Here is a 23925-nt window from a genome sequence, read left to right as displayed (position 1 = left end):
GTGCGCTTTCTTATGCTTACCTCCTTGCTTTCTTGTTGATTTGTTTATTTTACATTAATCACACAATAATTATCACTAGTACTGGGTCTTGAGGCGTTTCCCAGAACAACGCTACGAGCAACTAACCAATTCTACAAGATCATCTATCCGAAATTCACTCAAACACATCGCAGCTCATATCTTCGTTCCCCTCTCTTGTGAAGGTGATAATATGATCTGTCCACAGAAAAGGGGGGGCAAAGAGGTTGCAACGTTTGAGCCGTCGCCTTCGCGTACATGGGGAAAAGAGAGAGGCGGTCGAAAGGATCGAACAAGAAGGCTCACCGTTGATGAGACGTGTCGTGAACCCCACTTCACAGTACGAGCTGAAGAAGACAAGCAAGTTCAGCACAAGGCAGATGGCACGTACACGGTGACTTTACTTACAAGTAAACTGAAAAAGAAACGCAATCAGCGATCAGTCCTGACCTCCAGGGCCAACTATGAACGGAGGACAAAAATACACAACAACGTACAAATCCATTTCCTCCAAAACACCCTCAGCTCCTTCTCACCCGCCTTGCCATCAAAAATGCCGGGATACTCCTTCTTTAAAGCCTCCTCGATCACATCAAAGTACGCCACAAATCGTCTTCGCCATTCTCTGAGCGTGCGGGCGTAATGTGGCCCGATATTGGAGACAGACTCTACGACGAAGCGGCCGGAAGTGGCGGTCTGCATGGAGGAGAGGAGGAGGGAAAGGGAGGGGAGGAGGCCACCCGGGAAGACTGTAGAGGGGGGGAATATCAGGATAGATTGAAGAGAGATGAAAGGAGCACACTAACTCCATTTGCGGATAAAATCGACCTCTTTTTTGTACTTCTCGAACCCTGGAAGATCAGCGATAAGTAGATCAGCAATACTGAGGTGGGCCACATTTTGCGCCACACGAAGTAGGAAGCGAGACTCACGTCCTTCTGTAATCGTAATCCCCTGAACGACCCCCGCTCCTCCCTTCCTCTTCACAACCCTATCAATACACGCCCAATAACTCTCCATATTCTCCTCTCCAACCGCCTCGACCATCTCCACGCTCACCACCCTATCGAACGTATCATCCCATTCCTGCGGCATATTTCTATAATCAACCAGGTGTACTCTGACTCTATCCTGCAGTCCCCTCTTCTTGACTAGCCCTCGAACGTAGTTATATTGATGTGTGGAGAGCGTGATAGAGTCGACTTGGGTATCTGGAATGGAGGTAACGATATGCAGTGCCAGCGAACCCCATCCCGATCCAATTTCGAGAACACGGTGGCCCGGGAAAATACGTGCTTTCTTCGTTATGTGCTGTAATTTGATTAATTGGGCGGTATGGAGCGGGTCGGCGTCTGGGTCTGAGGGAGTTGATGTGGAGGGTGGGGTCGAGATGGGAGTGGAAGTCGTGAGAGGGGTACTGCTGGAAGAAGGGCTGGATGTAGATGCGCTAGAGGGTGTGTCGTGGATGGTGGCATTGGTGCGTGAAAAGTTGGTGGATAGAAGACGGGTGGAGAGTTGATCTTTTGAGGTGAGTGTACGATCGGAGGAGACTACGTCGCCGTCAAGATCCGGGAAGATGGCGCAAGAATAGGTCATGTCTCTGGACAAGAAAGCTGGAAGATGACGTTCATGTTCAGTTTCATGCTCCGTCTTATTCGAGCGCGAATTACCTTGAAACATCTCATTGGACAGGTCATAATGTGCGGAGATGTTGGATCGGGAATTGCTGAGGGTATTCAGGAACCGGTAAGAAGTGAGTCTCTGCGGCAGACCGAGCAGCCAGGAGAACCTCGAGTTGAGGCCTTCCAAGTTCTCTTTGTTACGAATAAATATCTGGATTCGAAATGGGATTGCATCAGTACTATTTTGCGTGATTATTTAGGGATACCCACGAGGAACAACGGAATCAAATCGTCGCACTCGACCTCTCCATACATATAGGCCTCGGAAAAGCCAAGGTCACTCATTAGGCATAGCCTTATCCAAAATGTATCGCTGATGACCTTCAGCTCAGCATTTGGTGCCGATGGGTCACTAAGCTCTCGAGCAGAACCAAAGTTATAAGTATGGTCCGAGGTGATTATGCGCAAGGTCCCGTAGGTGATTTTCTGTAACACACTATAAATCGAACGCGTTTAGACGTGTCATCCGCTCCCTCAACGACTATAAAACCACTTACGAAACAACAGCAGTCTGCGCCAGCCTCGAGACAGGCGAATAGCTCGTCGCCAGTGCACGTTCTGTGATATTACCGACGACATTATCGACCAAGCCGGTGAGTGAGAAGGGGTGTTTTGCGGGGGTGTCGAGGAGCTGATTGCTCATGGTAGGCGATGAGGATATGGGAAGTGGCGATGGCGTATGATATGGGGGCATCGGTATCCATTTATGTGGTATTTTGAGCTTGGGATGGTCGTCATCTCGTCGTCTTCGTCGTCCGCGATCGCCGATCTGGGCAACTTCGATGCTGGTTGGCGGGGTCGCTTCATCACGCGTCGCATCGAGACGAGCCTTGGCTTAGCCTCTTACGGTAGCCCCTCTCCAGTCGGGTGTGCAGGACGACAAATTGTAATCCAATCGTAGTTCTGGGAACACGACGAGCCTCGTCGGGTCTGGCAGTTGACGTTTCCCACCGACAGTGGGTGATGCTGAAGCAACCGACACAGCCACACCGTGACGGCGGCCTGAATGACGAAAATCATGGGAATCGGGAGCGACAGCTGGTCCATCTGTGAATTGTATTGTTCGAACGAAAACCGATGGTACTACAACACTCGGTGCCACTTCAAGTGGCAGTCGCGACTTACTGTATAAGTACTCCCAAGGCATCGCGCGTGCCAGACAAGTCTCAACGATAAGTATTGTGTGCCTTGTATCTAAGCCCGTCTGAAATATTCAGTTTGACGAAAATAGCATGGGTTGATGACCCACCAACCTCAACGTCCCACATTGCAAGTCCACGCCGGTAAATAACGCTCATACACAAAGTCCCCCTTCGACCCCGGACTGGCGATACCCTAGCCTGAGGTGTGAGGTTGTAGATATCTCATTTTAGTTGGGCGGCGGTTTGATGAAAATAGAGTCAGAGATCATAAAAACCGGTATGCACAAGAAGACCAACGAGCTCGTCTCCGCATCTGCGAGGGAGAAAGACGACCTCAGAAGTGCGGGGCATGTCGGAGCCTGTCGGAGCTTGGAACTTGCCGACGCCACAGCGGGCAAACAACTTCAAGTTGAAAGCAAGTACTGACGATTCGTCCCTAAGGCCTACCGAGTCACGGTGTCTAGTATGTACATATATGATTAATAGATACAGAAAAACAACTTGGAATTTTAGCTGCTTGGCAGGTCCCTAGCATTGAGAAAATCCGTCCAACGTACACCCACATACAAATCCAGCCTGAGTCCAGGAACTGCTGACATGCTCTACTCACAAATACCGTCTCTGCTTGTCGGGTGAAAGCCCGGGTGTGGCCTCCTTCTCTTCGAGCTCATCAATCTCACCGCTATACATCGTGATCGTCCCTCCTTTATCTTCGCCGCTATGATGAGCTGCGGAACAACGACAAACCCAGTATATCCGGCCTCCAATAGATCGGAGAGAACCTCATGCGAGTTCTCCAGAGTTGTCGTGAGACTCAGTCGCAGGGACTCCGAAGCGAGTTCGACACAGAGGCGGGGTTGGTCAGGGTTGGGCGACGAGAACATGGCTACTGTGGTCGACGAGGTCGATAGATCCGAGAGAGATGAGGATGGCGAGGACGAAGGGGGTGAAGAAAGGATCGAAGGAGGTGGGAATGACAATGCCGAGTCGTATACGACTGGGCAGTAAGATCGCCCTCCGGTGGTCGATAAATGGTGTACAAGCCTCCAAAGGCACACTGGGTTATCCGCTTCATCTTCACTGACCGTACTCAGCGCCTCTCCCTGCCCCGACGTTCCAGCTAGGAAGGTTCCTGTTGCTCTATTCTGAAGCATAAACTTCCCATCGCCTCTCGGAATAATCACCCACTGATGATGGACATTATCTGGCCGATAACCACTTGCGCGGATCTGACATCCACCCCAGTGGTCCAGTGTCGATTCCTGTATGCCACTGGACGAAGTGCACACGATGGAGAAGTGGATACCATCGGTGGAGGAGCTGGACGGGTCAACTTCTATCAACGAGAAGTACCACAGCGACGAGGCCGATGGATTGAGTTCGAGGTGAACGTTGGTGCCTTGGGAAGCGCTTGTACATGTTGCGAACAAAGACGTAGAGACAGACTGGAGATAAAATGGGCGGTGGAATGAAGATGGGTCTGAGGCGGTGTTTAGAGAAGGCGTCGGGAGGAGGGAGGGTTGAAGGGGCGTATATACAAGGGACCATTCCTGCGTTTTAATGCCAGCATCGAGGGTATTGCAGTGTAGGCGTCCACAATTGAACGGAGACGGACACTGGGTATCCAACACCGTCTCTTGGGAACAATTTCGAATAGTACAGAAGTTGACCCTAAGCATAAAGATTCGAGTATGAGCCTAATAGCACAATTGTTTCGATGCTGCAAGATGTGAACATACGTATCATCTCTCGACGAATAAAACTGCCACGTCTGATTCACACTTCCTTGAAAAGGATAACACCCTACGTGCGCACCCGACTCTCTAGATTCCCATTTTACATCAAGACAGGTCCCAGCCGCAAGATTGCGAATCACGTATTTCGCTTTGCCGTTTGGTAGCGCAGTGATGGACCATAACTGGGAAAGGTCGACCTCGCCACCACCGCCAGACTGGGGTGCAGTATATACATGGACCCACTCCGTGCTCTGTATACCGGCATCTAGTTGCAAGACCTTCCTTGAGACAGAGCTCCGGATGATATAGATACCCTCGGTGATGTGCCGTGGACGATCTACGGAAGTGGATAAGGGCTTCGCGGCGTGAAGTGCTTCGATACGTTGGACCATGGTCCGTTGAGATAATCGTATACTGACGCTCGTTGAGATCTATAGCAGCCAAGGTCATATAAATCAGTGGAGTGGTAACGAAGTCACCGAAATAGACAGCACCGACCTCGAATATATGAAAAGCCTGTATCAACTTGTTATTCAACGTCCTAATATTTTCCGCATCTTCGCTCCTGTATAGAATACGTTTATAAGTTTTTCGAGTCGATTGTAGATCCGCGAACTCCAGGACTTCTTCCATAGTGCTGAAATCCCCATCGCGTTCATGGTAAGTTATAACGGCATCACATCAGTGAGTGTCACGTACAATTTTAGTTGACGGAGGTCGCTTTCCAGATGCGTTCCGATAGTGACTTCGTCGACGCCACGGCAGGCATTCGCAATAGCGATGACCATGTCCTGAGCGCGCTGGGCCAAGTCCTGGAATGCCGTCTTATTACTTTGAATCTCCTGGAGAAATCGACCGCGTTACAACGGATAAGTAGTATAAATTGAAGCATCGTGATACTGTCTTGAGTATGACTTTCACAGATATGAGCACAGACATACCAAGGAGACCTCAAGAATCTTGATTCCCACAGAGGCAATATACTTGACACCAGGCAAAGTATCACTAGACTCCAGAACATCCTTCAGCAGAGTCAAGGAAAGCGCCGCTGTAGTCGAATGAATCGGGCGTGCGAGAACGGGTATCTCTGGTTCATTGGCCCTGGACTTGGACTTGGACTTGGATGCGCGTTTGGTAGACATCGACGTCACGGTCGAAGATGTGTTCTCACGAAGCACTGCCAACAAGGACGCATCTGTACCAGGAAACCGTGACGCGACTGCTTCCGGGCTGAAAGGTTCTGATCCGGCAAAGTCCGATGTCGATGACTCGGACACACTGCCAAGGGCCGGCTAATAGGCTTGCTTGGTCTCCTCTCTTGCTTCCACAGTTCCACCTGCTCGTCCCCACCGCTTTCATCTATAGGTCATGTCTCTACTGCTTTGCTGCCAAATACGAAGGTGACTTCTATGGACTCGGATGCGCCAGCCATACTTAATCATAACCGACGATACAACTGGCGTCCTTGGGACCATATTTTACTTGCTCTGAATGAGTGCTCCTCGGAAGGTAGAACTCTCGGTTGTGGCATCAACTATCAACTAAGTACACTCGGAAGCTCACCGAATGCGCTGAATGCGCGCGGCCGTGCCCTCTCACCATGACTTGCGCTTGGCTGACCTTGGACGACGCAGGTCACTCATAAATCTAAAGTGTACTGTCGCCCATGCCAAAGGACGATGGCCATATTCCCACCAAGAATGTACGCTCCAACAACAACTTGAAAGGGATGCTTCCTAGATAAGTTGACCGCCAAAAAAAACTCCACTGCAGCATCGTCGGGCCAGCGCCTCAAGGCCACAGCTAGCCCAGAGATCTTCGTCTAACCCTGTTTTTGCACTCACTGGCACCCATTCAGACACCCATGGCGACTCGGATGCGGCGCGGGCGAGAATGAGTACTTAGATTCGTATAATACCTTGCGTCTCCCCCCGGACGCCGTGATGCCAATGAGAATGAGTACGGTGGCACATAGCTTTACATTAAATTCTGAACGCGGTTTTGGGATACTTACTTACACTCACTGGCAGCAGCGCCAATCTGCCAAAACTCCATCTTGGGAAATGTGTACTCGGCCGTAATGGGATAAAGATCGACGACTGAATACTTATGCGCACAATTGAATGTGATCTGCATGATGATGATGATGATCCCGAATCGGGCTCAGGCTGTAAGTGCTTACCGCTTTCGACCTTCGACCTTCCTGTTGCCGTCAATTTTCAAACGTTGGACCCCAGGCCAGGGAGACTGCTATGACAAGTTCATCTCTACTGTACATCGTCCTCACGATGTATACTAACTAATCACTTACTAAAGCGAATGGAGTTTAATTAGTGCCGCAGGACGCGAACTTGAAGGAGATTCTCGACATCCTTTGGCCTTTGTTAGGAGATTATAATAGGCATAGAGCCTGTCAATGGACAATACAATGCTGCGATGTTGTATTTCGTTATAACCAATGAATGGTTCGCGGTCCTCATACTTGTACTATTCTACCGAACATCCGCCTCCAAATGCCCATCCATCATGCTAACAAACGAGCAACATGGCCGCTGGCTTCGCTACGTATGTACCATCCTTTTGACATTGCGCTTCTCACTCTTTCAGGCACTTCTCGCTCTTTCAGGCACTTACTCATGATCACTGCGGCATAATCATGACCATCGACGACTCTGGTGAAGCGCTCGTGGCCGTGATCGTGATCGTTGGAAGCAAGTTGAAAGGTAGGACGTGTTTCTAAATTCTCAAGGAAATCCACGAGAACGCATGCGCAGAACAAGCCACGCATTCGTGGAACACGTTGCAGCGCCACGTCTTCCGAGCTGACAATACGAAAGGAAAGGCACGACAAAAGAGTTCGAGTTCGAATCCACGGCTCCGACAGTCCGAGTCTTTACACAAACCCCTTTTAAATTTCTTTCGGTGCCGCTCACAGAACTGAGAACACTCAACCGCAACCAGTGCTGCAGATCAGGCTCCCATCATCGACGTTTCGCCGTCGGTGCCGCATAATGCGTGGCCAATGACGATGCGGCCGTGTGTGATGGATGAGCAGACGCGTGCGCCGTGTGGGTCCGCGGAGCCGACTCGGAAGCTAGAGATTGAGAGCGGTCCCGAAGAGGAAGGGAGGTACATAAAAGGACGCGAGAAAAATCACACCTGCAACGTTCCTTGCAATTGTAGGACTTAAGAAACCGAGCATGTTCACCAAGAGGCGATGAGAAGTTTTTGGGATGCAATTTGGGTGAGGAAGCATACGGTAAGAGAGGGGGTGCTGAGTCAGAGTATGTATGGTACAGATGCGAGGAGCGCACGAGAGATGATGAATGGAGGTATGACGTGTGCGTGCATGCGTGCGTGCGGGCATGTTAAGGCGAATAAAGGTCGTCTCGAGGTGCATGTAACATGGGGAATACGAGGATGGTTTGGAATTAGAAGCCTGGTGGGACGAGGCCCTGAGAGCGGTTTTGCTCTGACGAGCCGGGGGGTGGTGGGTACATCGAGCCGCCACCGAGGAGCTGATGGTGTTGAAAATTTGAGAAGGTCAGTGAAATGTGGTGTAAAAAAATGCAAAAAATAAGAGGGTATTGAGAACGCACCTGCTGCTGGCCCTGCTGCTGCGCAAACATCTCCTTCTCCTGCGCGACTACCTTCGCCTCGTCCTCAAGACTGAGCGCGAGGGGCAGACCGACGAGGAGCGCGCTGGTGGTGACGATCCAGATGAGGTTCCCCGCGAGCTTTCCGCCGCGCTTCAAGAAGCGCGCCGTTGAGGATATTTTTGAGACGACGTTGTGGCGGGTGGTGGGGGGTACGATGTCTACGAGGGCGGTGAGACGGTCGAGGATGGACTCGTCGTGGGGGACGTCTGAGTCGACGGTGGAGATGGAGACGGAGGAGGAGGAGCGGGAGGAGGCGTCGGAGCCATAGGGAGAGTTGTTGTTGTACTGGTTGTCCTTGTCCTCGACGATCTCGACTTTGACCATGGCTGCGTTGGGTGTGGTGGTCGACGGCAAAGATGGTGGTGAGTTGGCGAAGGGTGGGAGCGGGCGGGCCGGGAGGGACCGGGGGTATAGGATCGCACTGGCGGGACCGAAGGGCGCGTTGTGAGTTACGATCGCATCTTTCTCTGCAGCCAGCCACAGCGCCGCGAATAACGATCGCTCACTCAGCTCCCTTACCGGCCCAGTCCCGCCTCTGCCTTGTGCATGTCCGGAACGTCCCCAAACGACGCCTCGTCATCGAGCGCAGCGCACCCAGGTATTTCTCGCCGCCGTTCTCGTCGTCCTGAGCGATCATGACCTGTCCCGAACAGGCTTCGGGCCCCAGACGCCAATAATGCAGGACGCAGAAAGAGAGGACGTCAGTATGGCGCTGCCGCCGCCGAGGAAGCAGAACATCGCCTGTGATGCGTGCAGGTCTGCCTCTTATCGTCTTCATAGATCGTCTCCTGTGCTCATCTCGCCCGCCGCCGTCGCACAGGCAGCGCAAGGTGAAGTGCCATCAGGTTCCCGGCCAGTCGAAGGTGCGTTTCCCAGTGTGACTATCCGCGATCTGCTTCGGTCTTCATATTGTGCATGATCATGCCCCCAGTGCCAGGTATGTTCTCTCATCTCTTCTTCGGTCCCGCACAGCACCCTCACTTCCGCCGGCCCATCACTCTCTAGCATTGTATCGCCAAAAACTATGCGTGCACGTACGTCCTCTTTGCTCTGCTGGCCCCGTTCCCACCCACCCCCGTCCTCCCTCCTTCTTCCCACGCGTTCTTCCATGCGCACACACCCACAGTCTCACCGTGCTCTTGTAGACATCATGCGCAGGAGGCGACCAGCGCAAAGAAACGTGTCTCGACCGTCAGCCGCAGACCACGGACATACAGTTCCCAGTCTGGCAACACACAAAGGTTTGCATTTCTGGTCAACATCCTCCATTCCACCCCTATACTCACACGTCCCAACTGGTCTCGCCCCCTCGGCAGGTGCGCACTGAATTCATACAGGTATACCGTTCAAGGCACTCATCTGTTCCCCCGACTGCTGCGGTTCGCTCTCCGACGTCTTTCCTCCTCCAATTCTGCCTCCGTCGCCCTACTGCAATCTACCTCCGCACATCAGTTCCAGTCCAACCTCCCTGAAACCGTACGTCCGCTTCGCTCGCATGATCCTCTCTGTCCATCTGTCCCCTCTTCCCTCCCTTCGCCCCTCCGAGTCAATCCGGCCATCTCCTCCCAATCCCACGACCTCATCTCCGCTCACTCTTCCTCTTCCACGTCTTAACCTGTTCTGACCCGGTCTAACATCCCACCCCCAAAAATAATCGACTCTTTCCTGACTCCTCTTCCATCTTTTCATAACGCTTTATATCCGACCCACCTTCACATGCTCCGTCGCTTCTCCCGTTCATCTCGACTTTCCGCATGACCGCACCCTCTGATTCTAATCATGATGCTGATCCTGATGATGCTGATCCTGTGGCACGAAACAGGCCAAGTACGACTCCGACCCTCTCTGTGCCACCCGCGACGCCACCACGGTATCAGACCCCGTTCGCACAACCGCCTATAACGCGAAATACGACGTTCACTGAACTTTTAGCTTATCTGCTCTCGCCGCCCGAGGATGCGACGTACGTTCCTTCATCTTGTTCATCATCATCTGTGGCGTAGTGGCGCAATGGAAGGAACACTGACGCTTACATCGTTTTCGTGTTTCGTGTTTCGATTCGCGTCCTGGCTTCCTCGACCATGCCTCATCCGTACGACGTACGACGTACGACGAATGCCCTCACCCTGATCCTGATTCCTGATGAACGAACATACAGACAGAACGGGTATAGTTCGAATCCGTATAAGGACTGGGGCGAACTTGCGTACAAACTCGACGACGAGACGTTTCGAATCGAGTGAGTCCTGGTCTTTTCGTCTTTTCATCTCATCTCGCTTTCTTTCATCTCGCTTTCTTTCGCCTTTCGCGTTTCTGGTCCACCCTGCCCTTCTTCGCCTTGCCATCTATGAGCAGCTTGCGCTTCATCTCGGCGTAGGAGCGGAGCACAATGTTCTGTTTCTCAACAGTCGGAACTTGTTCCGCTCCTTTGAGCTTCGAGTCGTGCGTACGTACGTAGCTCTGGTTCTGGAGGGACGCCCGACCCTTATACCGTCGTCTCGGCGCTGGGTCACCCATGGGCAGCGGAGTTCTGTTGTCTCTGTTCTCTGTTCTCTGTTCTCTGTTCTCTGTTCTCTCTGCTCTTTGCTCTCTATTCTCTATTCTCTATTCTCTCTGTTCTCTCTGTTCTCTGTTCTCGCTATTCTCTCTATTCTCTCTGTCCTCTATTCTCTATATTGTCTATTCCTGGCGCGGTGCTTTCTGTTTTGAGCTTTGTCTTTTGAGTTTGCTGTTATGAAGCCGGCATGGCATGGCATGTTCGGGTGACGCGAATCCCCACCCCAGTGGGGTGGGGATTCTCACTCTGGCGTCTATGTCCCACGCGAGCTTCTTTGGGTCAGAAATGGGATAGGCCTTTGCCTTTGTGTATTTGGTTTGTGACTCCGAGGCGTTTGTGCTCGGGGTTTGCCCTGAGTCTTTTTGGTAGTAGTATTACCTTGTTGATATCGAGCTTCTGTGGCGTTGGGCCACTCTGGAGTCTCCTGTTCCTCGTTTCGTTTCGCTTTGCGTCATTGCTGTACTGAACTGTACTGAACAAACCATCCTCTCCGTCCCGTTGCAGATTCGCGCTCGACCTCGTCGAAGTCTACTTCCAAATCGTCCACACCCGCCTCCCCTTCCTCAACCCAACCCAATTCCGCGCCCGCCTCAACGTCACACTCCCCGTGACCTCCTCTTCCCCCACCGCGCTCTCCCCACATCCGAGCCACTCCCCCTCGCACCTCCACGACCCACACACACACGCTCAATCGCCCACCACGTCGTCCATCCGTCCGCATCACCCGCACCCGCAGCCTCCGCCCGCGCATCCCGCACAACAAGTCGTCCACTCACACACGGAAAGTCGGATATATACCACCCATAAACCCTCCACATCCTCCTCCACCTCATCTACTCCCAACTCTAACGGCGGCGGCAGCGGCACGCCCACCATCTCCACCTCCAACCACAACAACAACAACAACAACCACAACCACAACAACAACGCCAACACCACCAACGGCCGTTCCTCCTCCAGCTCCCCCACCGCCACCAACATCTCCACCCCCGATCCCGATCCTCTCCACCCCGCACTAACGGCGACCGTGATCGCATGGGGCGCGAAGTTCAGCGAACATCCGTTGTTGGTTGCGGGGCGGAGCGCGAGCCCGGGGATGAGGCAGAGTCATCTTGCGAAGACTTTGATACATAGGGCGAGGGAGGTCGCGGAGGCGTTGAAGGTGCATAGGGTGCCGAAGGCGGAACATGTGGTTATTAGTTTGTTGATTGAGCCGTTGCAGAGCCGTGAGTTTTTTGTGTTTTTTTCTCTCGTGGATGATATCGTGTGGACGACTAATGGTGTCCTGTTTTGGGTGCTTTATAGAATTGATAGAAGATGTGAACGGCAAGTGTTCTGCACGTTTTTCTTTGTCGATGAAGTGGCTGACGGTATTCTTGTTGTGGCGTCATACAGGTTTCCGCGGTTTTTGGCTCACATCGGCCGTGAGACAGTTGTTCGACCTTCAAGTACGTTCACCGCTCACGTTTCATATTATTTGTCTACACACACTAACACACAGACTCTCTCGTCCCCCCGCCCGTCCCCCCGCCCGCCCGTCCCCCCGCCCGTCCGCCCACCCACCCCACCCCCCACCGCCCCTCACAGCTAAATCACAAATCCGTCATCTCCTCCATCCCGGATCCCGAAGCCCGCGGGACGATGATCTTCGCATGGTGGTACGCCTGCCTCGCGGACGCCTATTCCGCGGCGTACTACAAGCGGAGACCGATGATGGAGGACTCGGACTACGATATCGATTTTTATACGGCCGATCCGGTGGTGTTGGAGCAGTATCAGGCGTTGGGGGGTCAGGTGGAGGGAAAGGTGGACCCGAGGGAGCATCTTGAGGTGAGATTGATCTCACTTTGAACTGCGGAGAATACAATACTCACGGGCGTTTGATAATTCACTTAGTTTCTGGGATACTACGGCGCCGCACACGCACTCGCGCGGATATCCCGAAACATGTCAAGACTGCTCTTCACGCCCAGCACCGACGCCGCCGGCGTGTCCGTCGACGCCCTGCGGGACATCATGGACCGTCTGAACGACTGGCGCGAGTCTTATCTCCCCCGTGTCGGCGTGCCCACCAACTTTGCGGCGGAGTGGGACTTCGTGTCGGCGGTGTCGGCGTGTGCGAGCGACGCGACGTTCCATATTATGTGGATCATACTGTTTACGGCCCTTGATGAGTATGGGGTGAAGGAGATTAATGAGGCGGTTAGGAGTGGGAGTATGAATGGTATGAATGGGGGGAGTCCGACGTTGCAGGGGGTTTGGAATCAGGTGGAGGATATGAAGAGGAAGGTGTTGGATGAGGCGTTGCATGGGGCGTTGAGGATCGCGGGTTTGGTGAGTTGCGGGCCTTTGACCGTGTTTTTTTTGCGTCGTTTTGACTTTTCGAACCTGTGAACTGATTGTTATTCACTCTCAGGCCGGTGTGTTGACTAAAAACGGGTATCTGCGACTGGACCCAGCCGTCATGCACGTCTCCTGCAACCAAGCCGGCGTCTTCCTCGCTCGCTTCGGTCGTCCAGAGGTCTCGAACTGCATCGAAGGCCTGGAGCAGTACTCTTACTCGTATGAAGAGGCAGCCGAACAGGCAGAGGATCTAAGGCGGATATTCGCGCTCGCGCGGGCTGGGAAGGGCGATTTTAATAATATGGCCTCGGTCATCCCAAGACCGCACGCGCTCACGCATTCGCACTCTCAACTTCAGCTCCAACAACAACAGCAACAACAGCAGCAGCAACAGATGCGGGGTGTGGTGCAGGGTACGATTGGGGGGTTGAATGGAGCGGGGATGGGAGGTCCCGGGCATGGGGCGATGGGGAATGGGATGGCGGGACATACGCATGGGCATACGCATGGGGCGGGGATTGGGATTGGGTTGGGTGTGGGTCCGATGGGAGGGGTGGTTAATGGCGGTATGGGCGTGGGCGTTGGCGTGCAGGACAGTGGGATGTATGTCGATGTGGGTCCTTATTGATTGAGCGTTGAGCGTGACGTGGCTTGGTCTGGTCTTGGTACGGTTTGATATTATGCTGGATGGATGGATGATGTTTTTGTTGGTTGGTCGCGATGCGGGGGCTGGACGCGTTGTAAGGATATATGCGCCATAGTGGGTGGACAGCACGGTCTGTTTTTTCTTTCTCTCTTTCTTTCTTTTTTTTTTTTTTTGCAGCTTGTCTCGACTCTCTCTCGAATATTTTTCCCCTTTGACCTCGATTGCTTATACCGTTCGAGTTTCCTTCTCCTCACTTTTTCTCCGACGTGTCTTGTATCTTTCTCCCTTCGTTCTTCTCGCTTCTCGTGCAAGTATCCCATTCCATTTTTTATCCGTTGCTTTATTGGTAGTGTACGCGCCTAGTCTTCATCAATCCCCCTTCTCTCTTCTTCCTCGCTCCTCTGATTCGCTCCTCTCGTATCTCCCTCTCAGCTCAGCTCACACATAATTTCGAACCATCTCCGTCGGAAAATATAGTGCTCGTCGGCCTCGTCTCCTTCCTCCGCACCCCCCTTCCCTCTTTCCCTCTTACTCCCTCCGTTCTCCCTTCCTTCCCTCCTTCCCTCCGTCTGCCTTGCTCTTGCCTTGATCATCTGCATCTGCAGCTTGCTTCACCCCTTCGCCCTGTCGTTTTGTACATACCTAGGCTTATCCCTCCGGCCTCACTTCCTCGTCTTTTGAATCCTTGCGTCGTTTCTGACTCGGGATTCAGATGTGTTCCTGTCTCTGGATTGGATGCATGATAGTAGTGATATAGGATGGGGTGTATATAGTCGTCAGTTGTCAGTTGTCCTGTGGAACACGGAGGGTATTAGTACGAGGATTCAGTGCGTTTTGAGTAATTCGATGATAAGTCATCTGCTTGGAGTTTTTGGATTTTTGGATTTTAGGATGAAGGTGGGGTAGTGTTGCCACAATGGCCACCCGGCCGTGGAAACATTCGTTCAAAATTGCAATTTATCGTCTTGACTTTGCGATCTAACAGGATCTAACTTACCTCCATGATGTTGCGTATAAGTAAAGCTTAGAACCTCTATTTCGTCTATGGGTACAAACTATCATCGCCTCTGAGGTCATCTTCGTAGATTAAGGATCTATATCGTGGTTCAAGGGGGCTTGGTAACACTGACCCAGGTTCAAACGACCGAGGACGACTTCTGATGCAGCTACTCAACTACAACGACTTCAGAGATAATTAGTTTTCAAGCATGCAGGCTATGTCACGGTCTATGCGCATGCTTACCATAGTCCATTGTGACGACAATGTCGAAGGCCCGGACGTTCTGCGGAAGAGACACACAACAGCCTGGCAGTCACTGGCATGACGTTCCTGGTGCTAAGATGTGTTTGATTTTGGGTCGGTCACGAAGGTGAGTTGTTCTCTAGAGTATTATACCGACAAATTGTGCTCACTGATTGTTTCTTCTCCAGCTGCGATGCATGCTCGGCCACATGCGCTCATATCTCAGCTAACAACTGCCTCATACCCGATGGTATACTCATAACTCGCGTTCAAAGGTACAGTTATTAACGACTATATCATGCCTCAAAGACGTTGGAAGTAGTATTATTGCGCTCACTTTCATTCACTCGCAAACTTCGTTATGCAGATGTTTATAGGTTTCCGGATATTCGATCACGAAACACATATAATACGAATCATACGGCATCAACTACCGCGGCCTCACCTTCAGCCTTTCTCCTCTTATACCTCTCCATGATCCCCGTAACGTGCAACGGAATCCCAGTCCCCTCTGACTTGCCGCCCCTCGACTTCAAAGCCAATAACTCCAGATGGAGTTTCTCGTCTCGCTTAGACGAATGTTGCTTCGCTGTGCTGGTTGCTGTTGTGGGTGCTTTCCCCCGTAGGCGGGAGCCCCATGGTGTGGTCGATGTTGCTTTGGCGGGCGTACTGTCAAACTTGGGTACGGGAATGTTGCTAGAAATGCTGATGCGCTTGAGTCTGGGAAGATTGGACGAAGCGGGCGATACTGGTGCGATGTTGGTGTTAACTTCCCCGAGAGGCTGACGAGCCTTGACGGACTTGAGAGCGACGCGCGGCATTTGGTTCGACTTCGACGGTGATTTGAGGCTCTTGGCCTGGTTGGTGACAGAAGTCGACCTCGGGATATTCTCCTTCTCCTTCCTCGACTTGAGCGCCTTTCCCAGCTCCGACTCCTTTCCAGCGGCGACAACCTGATTCTCCTTTTGCTTCGAGCTCGACGTCATCCTCCTCCCCTTAACCCGTGGTCCAAAGTCCACAGGCTTCTGCTCCTCCGTCGTGGTGGTAGGAGCCTTCTTCATCGATATCCTCCTGGCAGCCTTCAACCCGGCCCTGAAGCTCGGTTTCTCCCTCTCATCTCCCTTCTCATCTCCTTCCTTCTTCCCATCCTCAATCTTGTCCATCTTCAACATAGTCTTGGACTCCTTCTCCCTCAATTTCCTCTTCAACTCCCCCATCATGCCCAATGCTGCGTCCGAAACACCTTCCAGTCCCTTCATCAGAAGGGTATCTCCAGCGCCCTCGAACCGCCCTGTCTTTTTGAGGGCTTTGTTGCCGTCACGAATTTGCAACATAATATCCTGGGCACCCGCGGGTATCTTGCGTATAGCGGAGAACGGGGCACCAGGTGCGGGAGGCGGAGGCGGTGGTGGGGGAGCAAGTGCAGCAGGAGGGGGTGGAGGAGGGGGTGGTGGTGGTGGTGGTGGTGGTGGGGCAGGGACTGTCGATGTAGGTGATACCTCGGCCGTGAGATGACACGAGCAGGTGGCGCAGACTTCAGGTGATGTGTTGCTGTTGGTAGTGTTGGTATTGGTGCGTATGTTGCAGTTAGTGTTGATGCTGGTGTTGGTGCTGATGACTATGTTATCCTCCATGCTGCGTAGGGATCCCTCGATGATGACGAAAGACTGTTCGACATTGTCGAGCACGGCAAGGGAACGGTCCAAAACGACGATAGTCTCCTCGATGGTGGCGATATTGCTGTCGGTCCTAACATCAGCCGCGTTGACTTGCTTCATCAAGTTCAAGATAGAGAGGAACTCGATCTGGTCCTCATAGCGTGCGGCGAGGTCGCATGTGGCAAGAAGAAACAGCACCATGGACACCAAGTTGGCTGTCTGGCTACTGATCGGCTCCATGTGAGGTGCGGGCTTGCTGTAGACGATGACGGCGGTGGATGAGGTCGACATTGCTTTGTATTTCTGTAGTTATTCGAACTCGAGTATGAGATAGATAGAGAGTAAAATCTCGAGTTGTGTTGCGAGTTGCGAGTTGCGAGTTGAGTTGAGTGTCCGGGTGGGTTGGATGGAGCGTTTTGGAAAGCCTTGACGAGATTCATATCTGCGATATTGTGATTCAGACCAGCGGGTTCGGATGGTGAAGGCGTTGGTTTTGGCAGCTGTGATAGGTGAGGTATGACGTTCTACCATGCCAGACTGGAGGGACTGGCAGTCGAAATCGAGGCAGGATGGGCATGTCGGTGAAACTTCCGTAAAACTGGGCTAAGGCGAGGCTGTTGGTGAGGCCGATGGCTCCTTGAGATAGTGCTATTATATATTCTACATTTTTTGAGTCCGAAGATCATCATATACTTATATCATATCGCCACAACCCAGGCTGATGGGTGTGGCGCTTTGTCAACCGTGCGAAACCCCGCCGTTCAACGTTCAGCCTCGTTCAGCCCGAGTGGGAACGTGTAGCGAAGTTGCAAGCCACCAACACTGTCCCTGCCGAACTTCTTCACACAACTTCAGTCTCGAACAAAGCGTGTTTGCGTTCCATCAGTGTCATCAGTGTTTTCTTTTTCTGGCAAAAACACTCTGGTAACGTTGCAATATTCTACCTATTTCGACCGGCCGAATTCATTGACTTTGGGTGACCGTCACGACCAGGGTCGATGTCCTCGTCTGCCTTGACCTACCAAAATATCTCACTCCCATCCACCTGCGATACGAGAATCATCGATTGCCGCCGTCTCATAGTCTGGCCGGAAACTATAGCTCTACAGCGTAGTCAGCTCAACCACGCGCGTTCACCGACTTGTGGCGCCCTCCCCTCCGAGCTTCTTGCCGAGATATTTTCTTTCGTCGCTGCCAATCCTTCCGAACGTCCCAGGCGCCTGTCTTCGTCGTATTCAGTTCGAAAAGGATATCATCGACTGGGCTGGATCAGGGTCACTCATGTCTGTCGTCATTGGCGTATCACCGCAGCGAATCATCCTTTCCCTTGGGCAAACATCATCTACGAACTCGGTCCTCGCTGGACTAAACTTTCTATGGAACGTGCGAAGCTCGCTCCGGTCTCTCTTTGTCAGCCTCGATCGATCGATTCCGCCATCCAGGCAGAAGAACAAGACTATATACCGCAGAACATTGACCATATCATCACGCTCAAGCTGCGTGGTGATGGAGAGGATTTAGCACATATACTTGACGCTTTGATAGGGAGGCTGGCGCCACGGCTCCAAATTCTTGTCCTTCATCGGCATCTATCCTGGTACGATGAGGAAGATGACGAGCTGCCGGACACTCTTCCGCACAACTTATTCGACGGAGAAGTGCCGAAATTGCGGTATCTTCATCTTGAATATATCTCCCCGGACTGGTCATCTTTCTTCCATGCTCCGAACCTTACAATACTCAAAATTCATCTCGACAGGTTTGCTATTTTTCTTCTGATTCTTGACTCGCCACTTTCCCTTCCGAATATTGATGCATTTTCTTTCAAGTTGTCAGGAATCGCAACCCCTCCCAACCCCAGACCAACTCTTAGATGTGTTAGAGAGCATGCCCAAACTCTCCACTCTCGAGATCCACCGTGCAGTTCCAGACCACCCGGCCCACCCTACCCTTCGTCGACGCCTGGTCAAACTCTCGGTGCAGCGCATTCTGTCATTCCATGGGGATTACATCCACTGCCCATCTCTGCTTCAAAATCTATCGCTGCCGCTCAATGCACTCATATGCCTGCGTTTACTGCCTCGGCCGACATCCCAGACTCCATACGCCGATGTGTTCCGGGAAGTGGCGTCGTACTTCCAAAATTCCTTCGCACACATGGGGCCTATTCGGCGGCTTAGCATTACGGGCTCAGGCGATGGCGGAGATGTCACCCGCCTCGAATTCCTCGCTCAAATACCGTCAAAAAAATACCACCCTACCCGCGAACCTCGAACGCGTTTCAAGCTGGTGTTTATTCGTGACGAGATCTATTCATGGGAGGCCTTGGACATGATTTACGACTATTGTCTCACGATGCCCCTCCAAGCCGTACGGAAGCTGGAGTTCCTCGTACCGGAGCTCGAATTGATTATTCCAGACTACATCAATATGTTTTCACCGATGAGAGATCTGGTATTCCTCAGTATCTCTGGCCCATCAGCCATCGATCTTCCGCACGTCCTGAAAACGGACATTGCAAGCCAGCGGAGTGCCACGCCAGATCCCGACAGCATTGACCCTTGGGGCGCGATGTCTATGGAGGGACCTAGGGAGTGGATGTTCCCCAAGCTTATTTCCCTGACATTCTCCTCCTACAATTTTCAGGATGGAGATGGCCCGAGCTTCGTTGGTGGTCTTCAACGGGCTTTGGAACATAGGCGCTCGACCCTAGGACACAAGCCTTTGAAGCGGCTTACTTTCGACAACTGCTTCTTCGCGGACGATGAGTGGGTTCCGAAGGTTAGCGAGTGTGTAGAAAAGCTATCGTATCCCGAGAATTTCCTTGATTCTGAGTACGGGGACGAATTCACGGTGCTTGAGGATTATCAAGGTGAGCGACTCAAATGACCTTGGTCGAACAAGACAGCCGATCTGACGCTTCAACCAGAATCAGAGTAGGCTTTGGGTTACTGCGGGAGACTTGGAGGGTAGTACCAGACACCACTCGTTATTAGTACAGCAATCAGCGAACACGACTCGTCTCTTCAATCCCGCCGCCAACCTCGTCTAGGATGGATGTTCGTGGTCTATTTGAATGCGATATTCTTGCTATCTTGTTTTTCGCTTCTGCTTTCTTACAGAGCGTGAAGACTTGAGCGCTGAGCCTTAGTCCGGCCCAACTCGGTTCACACCTGAATTTAATCATCCCAAGCCGCAGGCATATATTTATCGTCGAGAAGGGTATAAACGTAGCACTAAGAAAACAAAGAAAGCAGAAAACAAAAAGGACACTCAGACCGGATCAAACCAAATCAAAGCCAAAGGTGTGTCGAAGAAACGGAATACAAGAACATATCACCACAAAATACACCAATACCTGAAAACAAACGTAACTCTCAAACCCGAAGCAAAAACTCTCCCGTACTACGACATAGCAAAGCTGCTATTCGTAGCGATTAGGCGGTGGCAGCAGCAGAGCACTGAGTCTCCTGCGTATCGCAGTCGGCAACGGTCACGCCAGAAGCGGCACCACTGTTGGCGGCATCAGCGCAGGCGTTGTGTTGGATAGAGCAGGAGCGAGTCAGAGCGGCGCCGACGTTGAGGAAGTCGTCGGATCCGGAGACGACAAAGCCACGGCCACCGGCGGTGACGGCGGGAGGGAGAGATCCACCGACTGGGAGTGCGAGGTCAGTAAAAGACTGCCTGGGAAGAAGACTACGACATACCATTGCCGGTGAAAGTTTGGAGGTTCTCGCCAGCGGCAGCAGAAGCGGTTGAAGCACTAACCAGACATGGAAAGTATCAGTCTCGAGGAGAACCTGTAGATATAAACGGTACATACGCGGCAGACGTGGTAGCAGCAGCAGAGGCAGAAGCAGCGGCGCTGGTGGCAGCTGCCGAGGCAGTCGCGGCCGCGCTCGAAACCGTAGTGGTTTGAGTAACAGTCGCGGCATCGCTACAAGCTGTGAGAACCATCGAGTCAGCCGGAGGCCTCAGGTTTAACGAAATAGTATATGATTATTTACCAGAAGTGGCCGCAGAGGAGGCAGAGGCAGTCGCAGCTGCTGAAGTCGCTGCTGATGCCGCGGCAGATGTTGCGGCAGCAGTAGATGCAGCAGAAACACCAGATACAGCGGCAGCAATCTCATCTACACCATATCGAGGCAAATCAGGACCCGCACTAGCGATTGAAGACAAGGGAACCAGCAACATACCGGCGGTGACATCGTCTACCAAGAGGTTCTGAGAGAAGATACATCCTTCGGTGTCGTTAGCGTCGTCACAAGTGTTGCCAGCGGCAGTGGGGTCGCCGATGGTTCCGGGAGCGAAGGTACCAGACTCGAGAGCAAGGGTGGGGTCACCGCCAACGGCCGCAATTTGCTGGGCAAGAGCAAGAGTGACGGCTTTGTTGTTAGCAGTTGCACCGTCTGCGGCAGGGTCCTGGAATTAACATCGTGAACAATGAGTACGGGCATGCAGCATAGAGCAGGGCATCAAGCCTAACCTGGTGTTGAGAGAGGGCTGCAATCTCGGGGTTGACGGCGGTAACGGACGTGCAGTTGGCCGAGAGCTGACCGACTATGAAGACGCAGATAATCAGTCAACCACTTGTCTTGAAAGATTGGCTTGAACACGTACCTGCACCGGAGTTACGTTCGAGGGCACGGTAAATAAGAGCATTCACCATGCCATCAACATCATTCGCAGCCTTAGCGTTCGTGAAGGCCTGGTCGGCAGTTGCTTGCTGGAGACAGTCGGGGTCCTATTCCACGTATGAGATAAAGCCCATCAGGAGCGTTCGATGGCTGGGAACTAGACGAAGAAGCCTACCGTCGTTTGTCCAAGTCCAGCAGCCGCAGCCGCATCTCCAAGGAGCGCAAAGACCGGGTCAACAATCCCTTGTGGGTTGTTAGTGTTCAAGCTAGTGCGAACAGCCGTGAGAATCTTTTCGTGGGAGTGTTCTTGACAACGGAACAACGTGTAAGTTCATTGCTACGCAAAGAGCCCGACGAAGTATACACACCTTGAGGGACCTCGCGCCTGAGAATCGGAGCTGCTGAAGCTGAGATAGACAGGGAAACGAGGGCGATGACAATGTTCTTGTACGACAACATGTTGAAAATGGTTGGTTGGAAAGAGTGAGAGTGAAAATGAGTGAGAGGGCTGCTTGAAAAGACCACCGGGGACTGTAGATTGCAGGGTAGGGTCAGCGTTTTGAAAAAACAGAGACGAGGAATACTAGCATAGACTCACCAAAAAGACTGAAATAAAGTAGAAAAAAGGGCGAAAAGCAAGAGCCTGTCTTGACCGGGGACGAGAAATAAACGCACAGCGACGGGAAGTGGGGAACCATGCTTGGCGAGAAACTCGTCTTATATACCGAGGCCCGAGGTCGGTGGTCGGCTGTGATAACGAGTGCCTGCCGCGTCTCCCAGTCCGAGAGAACGGTGTGGACAATTGCCGTCGCCAGGGACACAAGTTAGTCCGAATTGTCATAGAACCCACGGATCAGACTGACCACAAGGACCACCGTCTTCGATGCTCATTTGGACTGAATAGTAGAAAGCGGCACGGCATCAAGCTAACACTAATTGCTCAAAATGAATATTGCGAAGTGTTAGCCAACGCGCACGACAGCCGGTCGACCTGAACAGGTCTTTCGAGGAACACAGATGAGAAAAGAAGACCGGATTGGTTCACGCGGGGTATATCCGGAGCATGACATGGACAGCGACCAAGAAGTTGCTTCCGCCAGTGGAAACGCGCTACAGCCTATGACACGCATCTAGTTAAGTGCGTCCGCGTCGTCACGGTGAGGGAATCCTGGAGGCTCATCACCGTAGAGACGGGATCGATGACGAGTACCATCAGACGACATTCATGGGACCTCAAGGCCTCGACGATGGACACCCAATCCCATGGCACGTTCAAACATTCCAGACCGTTTGCTCCTTGCCCTGTGCGTCCGTGTTTGTACTGAAAATAGACAAAACAACGGATAGCGGCTGTTCTGGAGGAACGAAGGACATGGTGGGATTAATGCGACAACAGTGTGAAAACAGGCTCTAACAATGTGTAGATTTTCGGAAATGTGACCGACGAGAAGCTGCAGCACTACCGTAGTAAGGTGTGGCGCTCGGGTTGCACGATTTGAGTCAGAGGCATTTGCCCCGCCTTCCGTGCATACCGTTGTGCTTCATTGAAGGGCTTGATATTCAAAACTTGGGGTGAAGCACGAAGAGGACAGTGCAACAGGTCCTAGAACAAAGAATTTTGAGCATAACTTCATCGTACTTCTAGGCTAATATTTTGTTCTCATGTAGCCTGCGTTGAACAAGCGCTACTGTATTTCGCGCTGAGAAAAAGTGGAGGCAGATATGTCAGAAGCCAGTGATGAGCGCAAGATCAAGGTCTGTGGGTGCATCGGGGTCACAGACACTCGAGTTAGATACGAACACTCGTCGAGTCCTTCTTCTGTATCGAGTGAACATCTTGTTCTGAGAAGAATGATAAAAGTTAGTACACAACCACACTTCTACACGTGCGGAGTACTCACGTATACCCCATACGAAGGACCTTAGGTCAAGGAACTCTGTTCATCAAGATTTTGAGTAATGTTTAAAAGCACAAAAACGTGGATTAGGTTACGCACCAATATGAAGCCCGTCGTATATCTTCTTGACCTCAGCACGAAGCCGCTGCAGATCGTCTTTGCTGGACGAGGACTCCGATAGGGCCTTCAAGTCCTTCTCCACAGCCTCTATCCGCCTCACATGTGCGGAGACCTTGTACGGGCCACTCGGTCACCTTTTGTGGTAACTATCAACAAAACATGGGCACACACCTTCTCAGTGCTACGTTGAAGTTCCTCCACGCTCGCCTGCAGGGCAGCAGATGCCTGCTTGTACTCGTCCAGGAGCTGGTAAGCGGCGTAAGATGAAGCTAAGGAAAATCCAAATAGAAAGCCAATGACCCTACTCATATCGCACAGGATCACCCCAAGTCAGTCAATACAGGTTGCTAAGTAAACATGAATGGGCCACGCACCCGCCGCGAATTCCCCCGACTGGTTTCTTTTGTACCGGAGGAGCACCCAGATTGGGCGTGACCTCTGCCCGCAACACCCTACTAGTGTGCAGCGAGCGTAATGAAGGTCTTGTACATTGACGAGCAACAGAAGACAGACGCGCAGAGCTGGAAGCCATGGTGGCTGATGTCCAAGACGCGCTCGACGTCGGTGACTATGATGATCGGCTGGC

General features: G+C 52.3%; 8 protein-coding genes across 8 annotated transcripts; 2 read left to right on the top strand and 6 right to left on the bottom strand.

The window, feature by feature from the left end:
* Nucleotides 1-102: 102 nt before the first annotated feature.
* Nucleotides 103-2343, bottom strand: STEHIDRAFT_171915 (cyclopropane-fatty-acyl-phospholipid synthase; the record flags this gene model as incomplete). The annotated part of the gene is made up of 9 exons (XM_007309362.1): nt 103-216; nt 325-365; nt 427-433; nt 516-767; nt 825-869; nt 951-1631; nt 1689-1851; nt 1911-2136; nt 2198-2343. The coding sequence occupies 9 exons, from the start codon at nt 2341-2343 to the stop codon at nt 155-157; spliced, it is 1623 nt and encodes a 540-aa protein (XP_007309424.1). The 3' UTR covers nt 103-154.
* A 1105-nt stretch (nt 2344-3448) lies between these two features.
* STEHIDRAFT_171914 (uncharacterized protein) lies at nt 3449-5720 on the bottom strand (the record flags this gene model as incomplete). Its single annotated transcript, XM_007309361.1, has 6 exons — nt 3449-3524; nt 3590-4513; nt 4582-5009; nt 5077-5215; nt 5278-5420; nt 5520-5720. The coding sequence occupies 6 exons, from the start codon at nt 5718-5720 to the stop codon at nt 3449-3451; spliced, it is 1911 nt and encodes a 636-aa protein (XP_007309423.1).
* Nucleotides 5721-7763: 2043 nt separating this feature from the next.
* Nucleotides 7764-8582, bottom strand: STEHIDRAFT_85960 (mitochondrial import translocase subunit Tom22). The gene is made up of 2 exons (XM_007309360.1): nt 8178-8582; nt 7764-8096 (listed from the first exon to the last, which is right to left on the bottom strand). Exons 1-2 carry the CDS (start codon nt 8559-8561, stop codon nt 8010-8012), a joined length of 471 nt encoding a protein of 156 aa, XP_007309422.1. The 5' UTR covers nt 8562-8582; the 3' UTR covers nt 7764-8009.
* Nucleotides 8583-8698: 116 nt separating this feature from the next.
* Nucleotides 8699-14395, top strand: STEHIDRAFT_171912 (uncharacterized protein). The gene is made up of 15 exons (XM_007309359.1): nt 8699-8835; nt 8891-8993; nt 9058-9100; nt 9169-9174; nt 9243-9271; nt 9383-9478; nt 9690-9713; nt 10060-10200; nt 10396-10476; nt 11299-12020; nt 12100-12120; nt 12190-12242; nt 12382-12624; nt 12691-13128; nt 13211-14395. The coding sequence occupies exons 1-15, from the start codon at nt 8784-8786 to the stop codon at nt 13763-13765; spliced, it is 2607 nt and encodes an 868-aa protein (XP_007309421.1). The 5' UTR covers nt 8699-8783; the 3' UTR covers nt 13766-14395.
* Nucleotides 14396-15442: 1047 nt separating this feature from the next.
* On the bottom strand, nt 15443-16975 carry STEHIDRAFT_115013 (uncharacterized protein; the record flags this gene model as incomplete). The annotated part of the gene is made up of 1 exon (XM_007309358.1): nt 15443-16975. The coding sequence occupies one exon, from the start codon at nt 16973-16975 to the stop codon at nt 15443-15445; it is 1533 nt and encodes a 510-aa protein (XP_007309420.1).
* Nucleotides 16976-18892: 1917 nt separating this feature from the next.
* Nucleotides 18893-19868, top strand: STEHIDRAFT_125136 (uncharacterized protein). Its single transcript, XM_007309357.1, has 2 exons — nt 18893-19556; nt 19614-19868. The coding sequence occupies exons 1-2, from the start codon at nt 19040-19042 to the stop codon at nt 19622-19624; spliced, it is 528 nt and encodes a 175-aa protein (XP_007309419.1). The 5' UTR covers nt 18893-19039; the 3' UTR covers nt 19625-19868.
* An 815-nt stretch (nt 19869-20683) lies between these two features.
* STEHIDRAFT_66245 (uncharacterized protein) lies at nt 20684-21780 on the bottom strand (the record flags this gene model as incomplete). The annotated part of the gene is made up of 5 exons (XM_007309089.1): nt 20684-21106; nt 21171-21244; nt 21305-21428; nt 21497-21627; nt 21690-21780. 5 exons carry the CDS (start codon nt 21778-21780, stop codon nt 20684-20686), a joined length of 843 nt encoding a protein of 280 aa, XP_007309151.1.
* A 1114-nt stretch (nt 21781-22894) lies between these two features.
* On the bottom strand, nt 22895-23871 carry STEHIDRAFT_104049 (uncharacterized protein; the record flags this gene model as incomplete). The annotated part of the gene is made up of 5 exons (XM_007309356.1): nt 22895-23163; nt 23223-23258; nt 23319-23451; nt 23511-23640; nt 23714-23871. The coding sequence occupies 5 exons, from the start codon at nt 23869-23871 to the stop codon at nt 23111-23113; spliced, it is 510 nt and encodes a 169-aa protein (XP_007309418.1). The 3' UTR covers nt 22895-23110.
* Nucleotides 23872-23925: the final 54 nt, after the last annotated feature.

This window comes from Stereum hirsutum (genome assembly GCF_000264905.1).
Source record: "Stereum hirsutum FP-91666 SS1 unplaced genomic scaffold STEHIscaffold_17, whole genome shotgun sequence".
Classification (NCBI taxonomy): Eukaryota; Fungi; Basidiomycota; class Agaricomycetes; order Russulales; family Stereaceae; genus Stereum; species Stereum hirsutum.
This window is presented reverse-complemented; position numbering and strand designations above follow the sequence as displayed.

Excerpts from the sequence above, each read along its gene's own strand:
- STEHIDRAFT_85960 (XM_007309360.1), bottom strand. The coding sequence starts at position 8,561 with ATGGTCAAAGTCGAGATCGTCGAGGACAAGGACAACCAGTACAACAAC. Across the intron at positions 8,097-8,177 it reads AGCAGCAGGGCCAGCAGCAG|CTCCTCGGTGGCGGCTCGAT; the intron begins GTGCGTTCTCAA and ends CAACACCATCAG.
- STEHIDRAFT_171912 (XM_007309359.1), top strand. The coding sequence starts at position 8,784 with ATGTCCGGAACGTCCCCAAACGACGCCTCGTCATCGAGCGCAGCGCAC. Across the intron at positions 12,021-12,099 it reads GATTGAGCCGTTGCAGAGCC|AATTGATAGAAGATGTGAAC; the intron begins GTGAGTTTTTTG and ends GGTGCTTTATAG. Across the intron at positions 12,121-12,189 it reads ATTGATAGAAGATGTGAACG|GTTTCCGCGGTTTTTGGCTC; the intron begins GCAAGTGTTCTG and ends GGCGTCATACAG.
- STEHIDRAFT_125136 (XM_007309357.1), top strand. The coding sequence starts at position 19,040 with ATGCCCCTCCAAGCCGTACGGAAGCTGGAGTTCCTCGTACCGGAGCTC.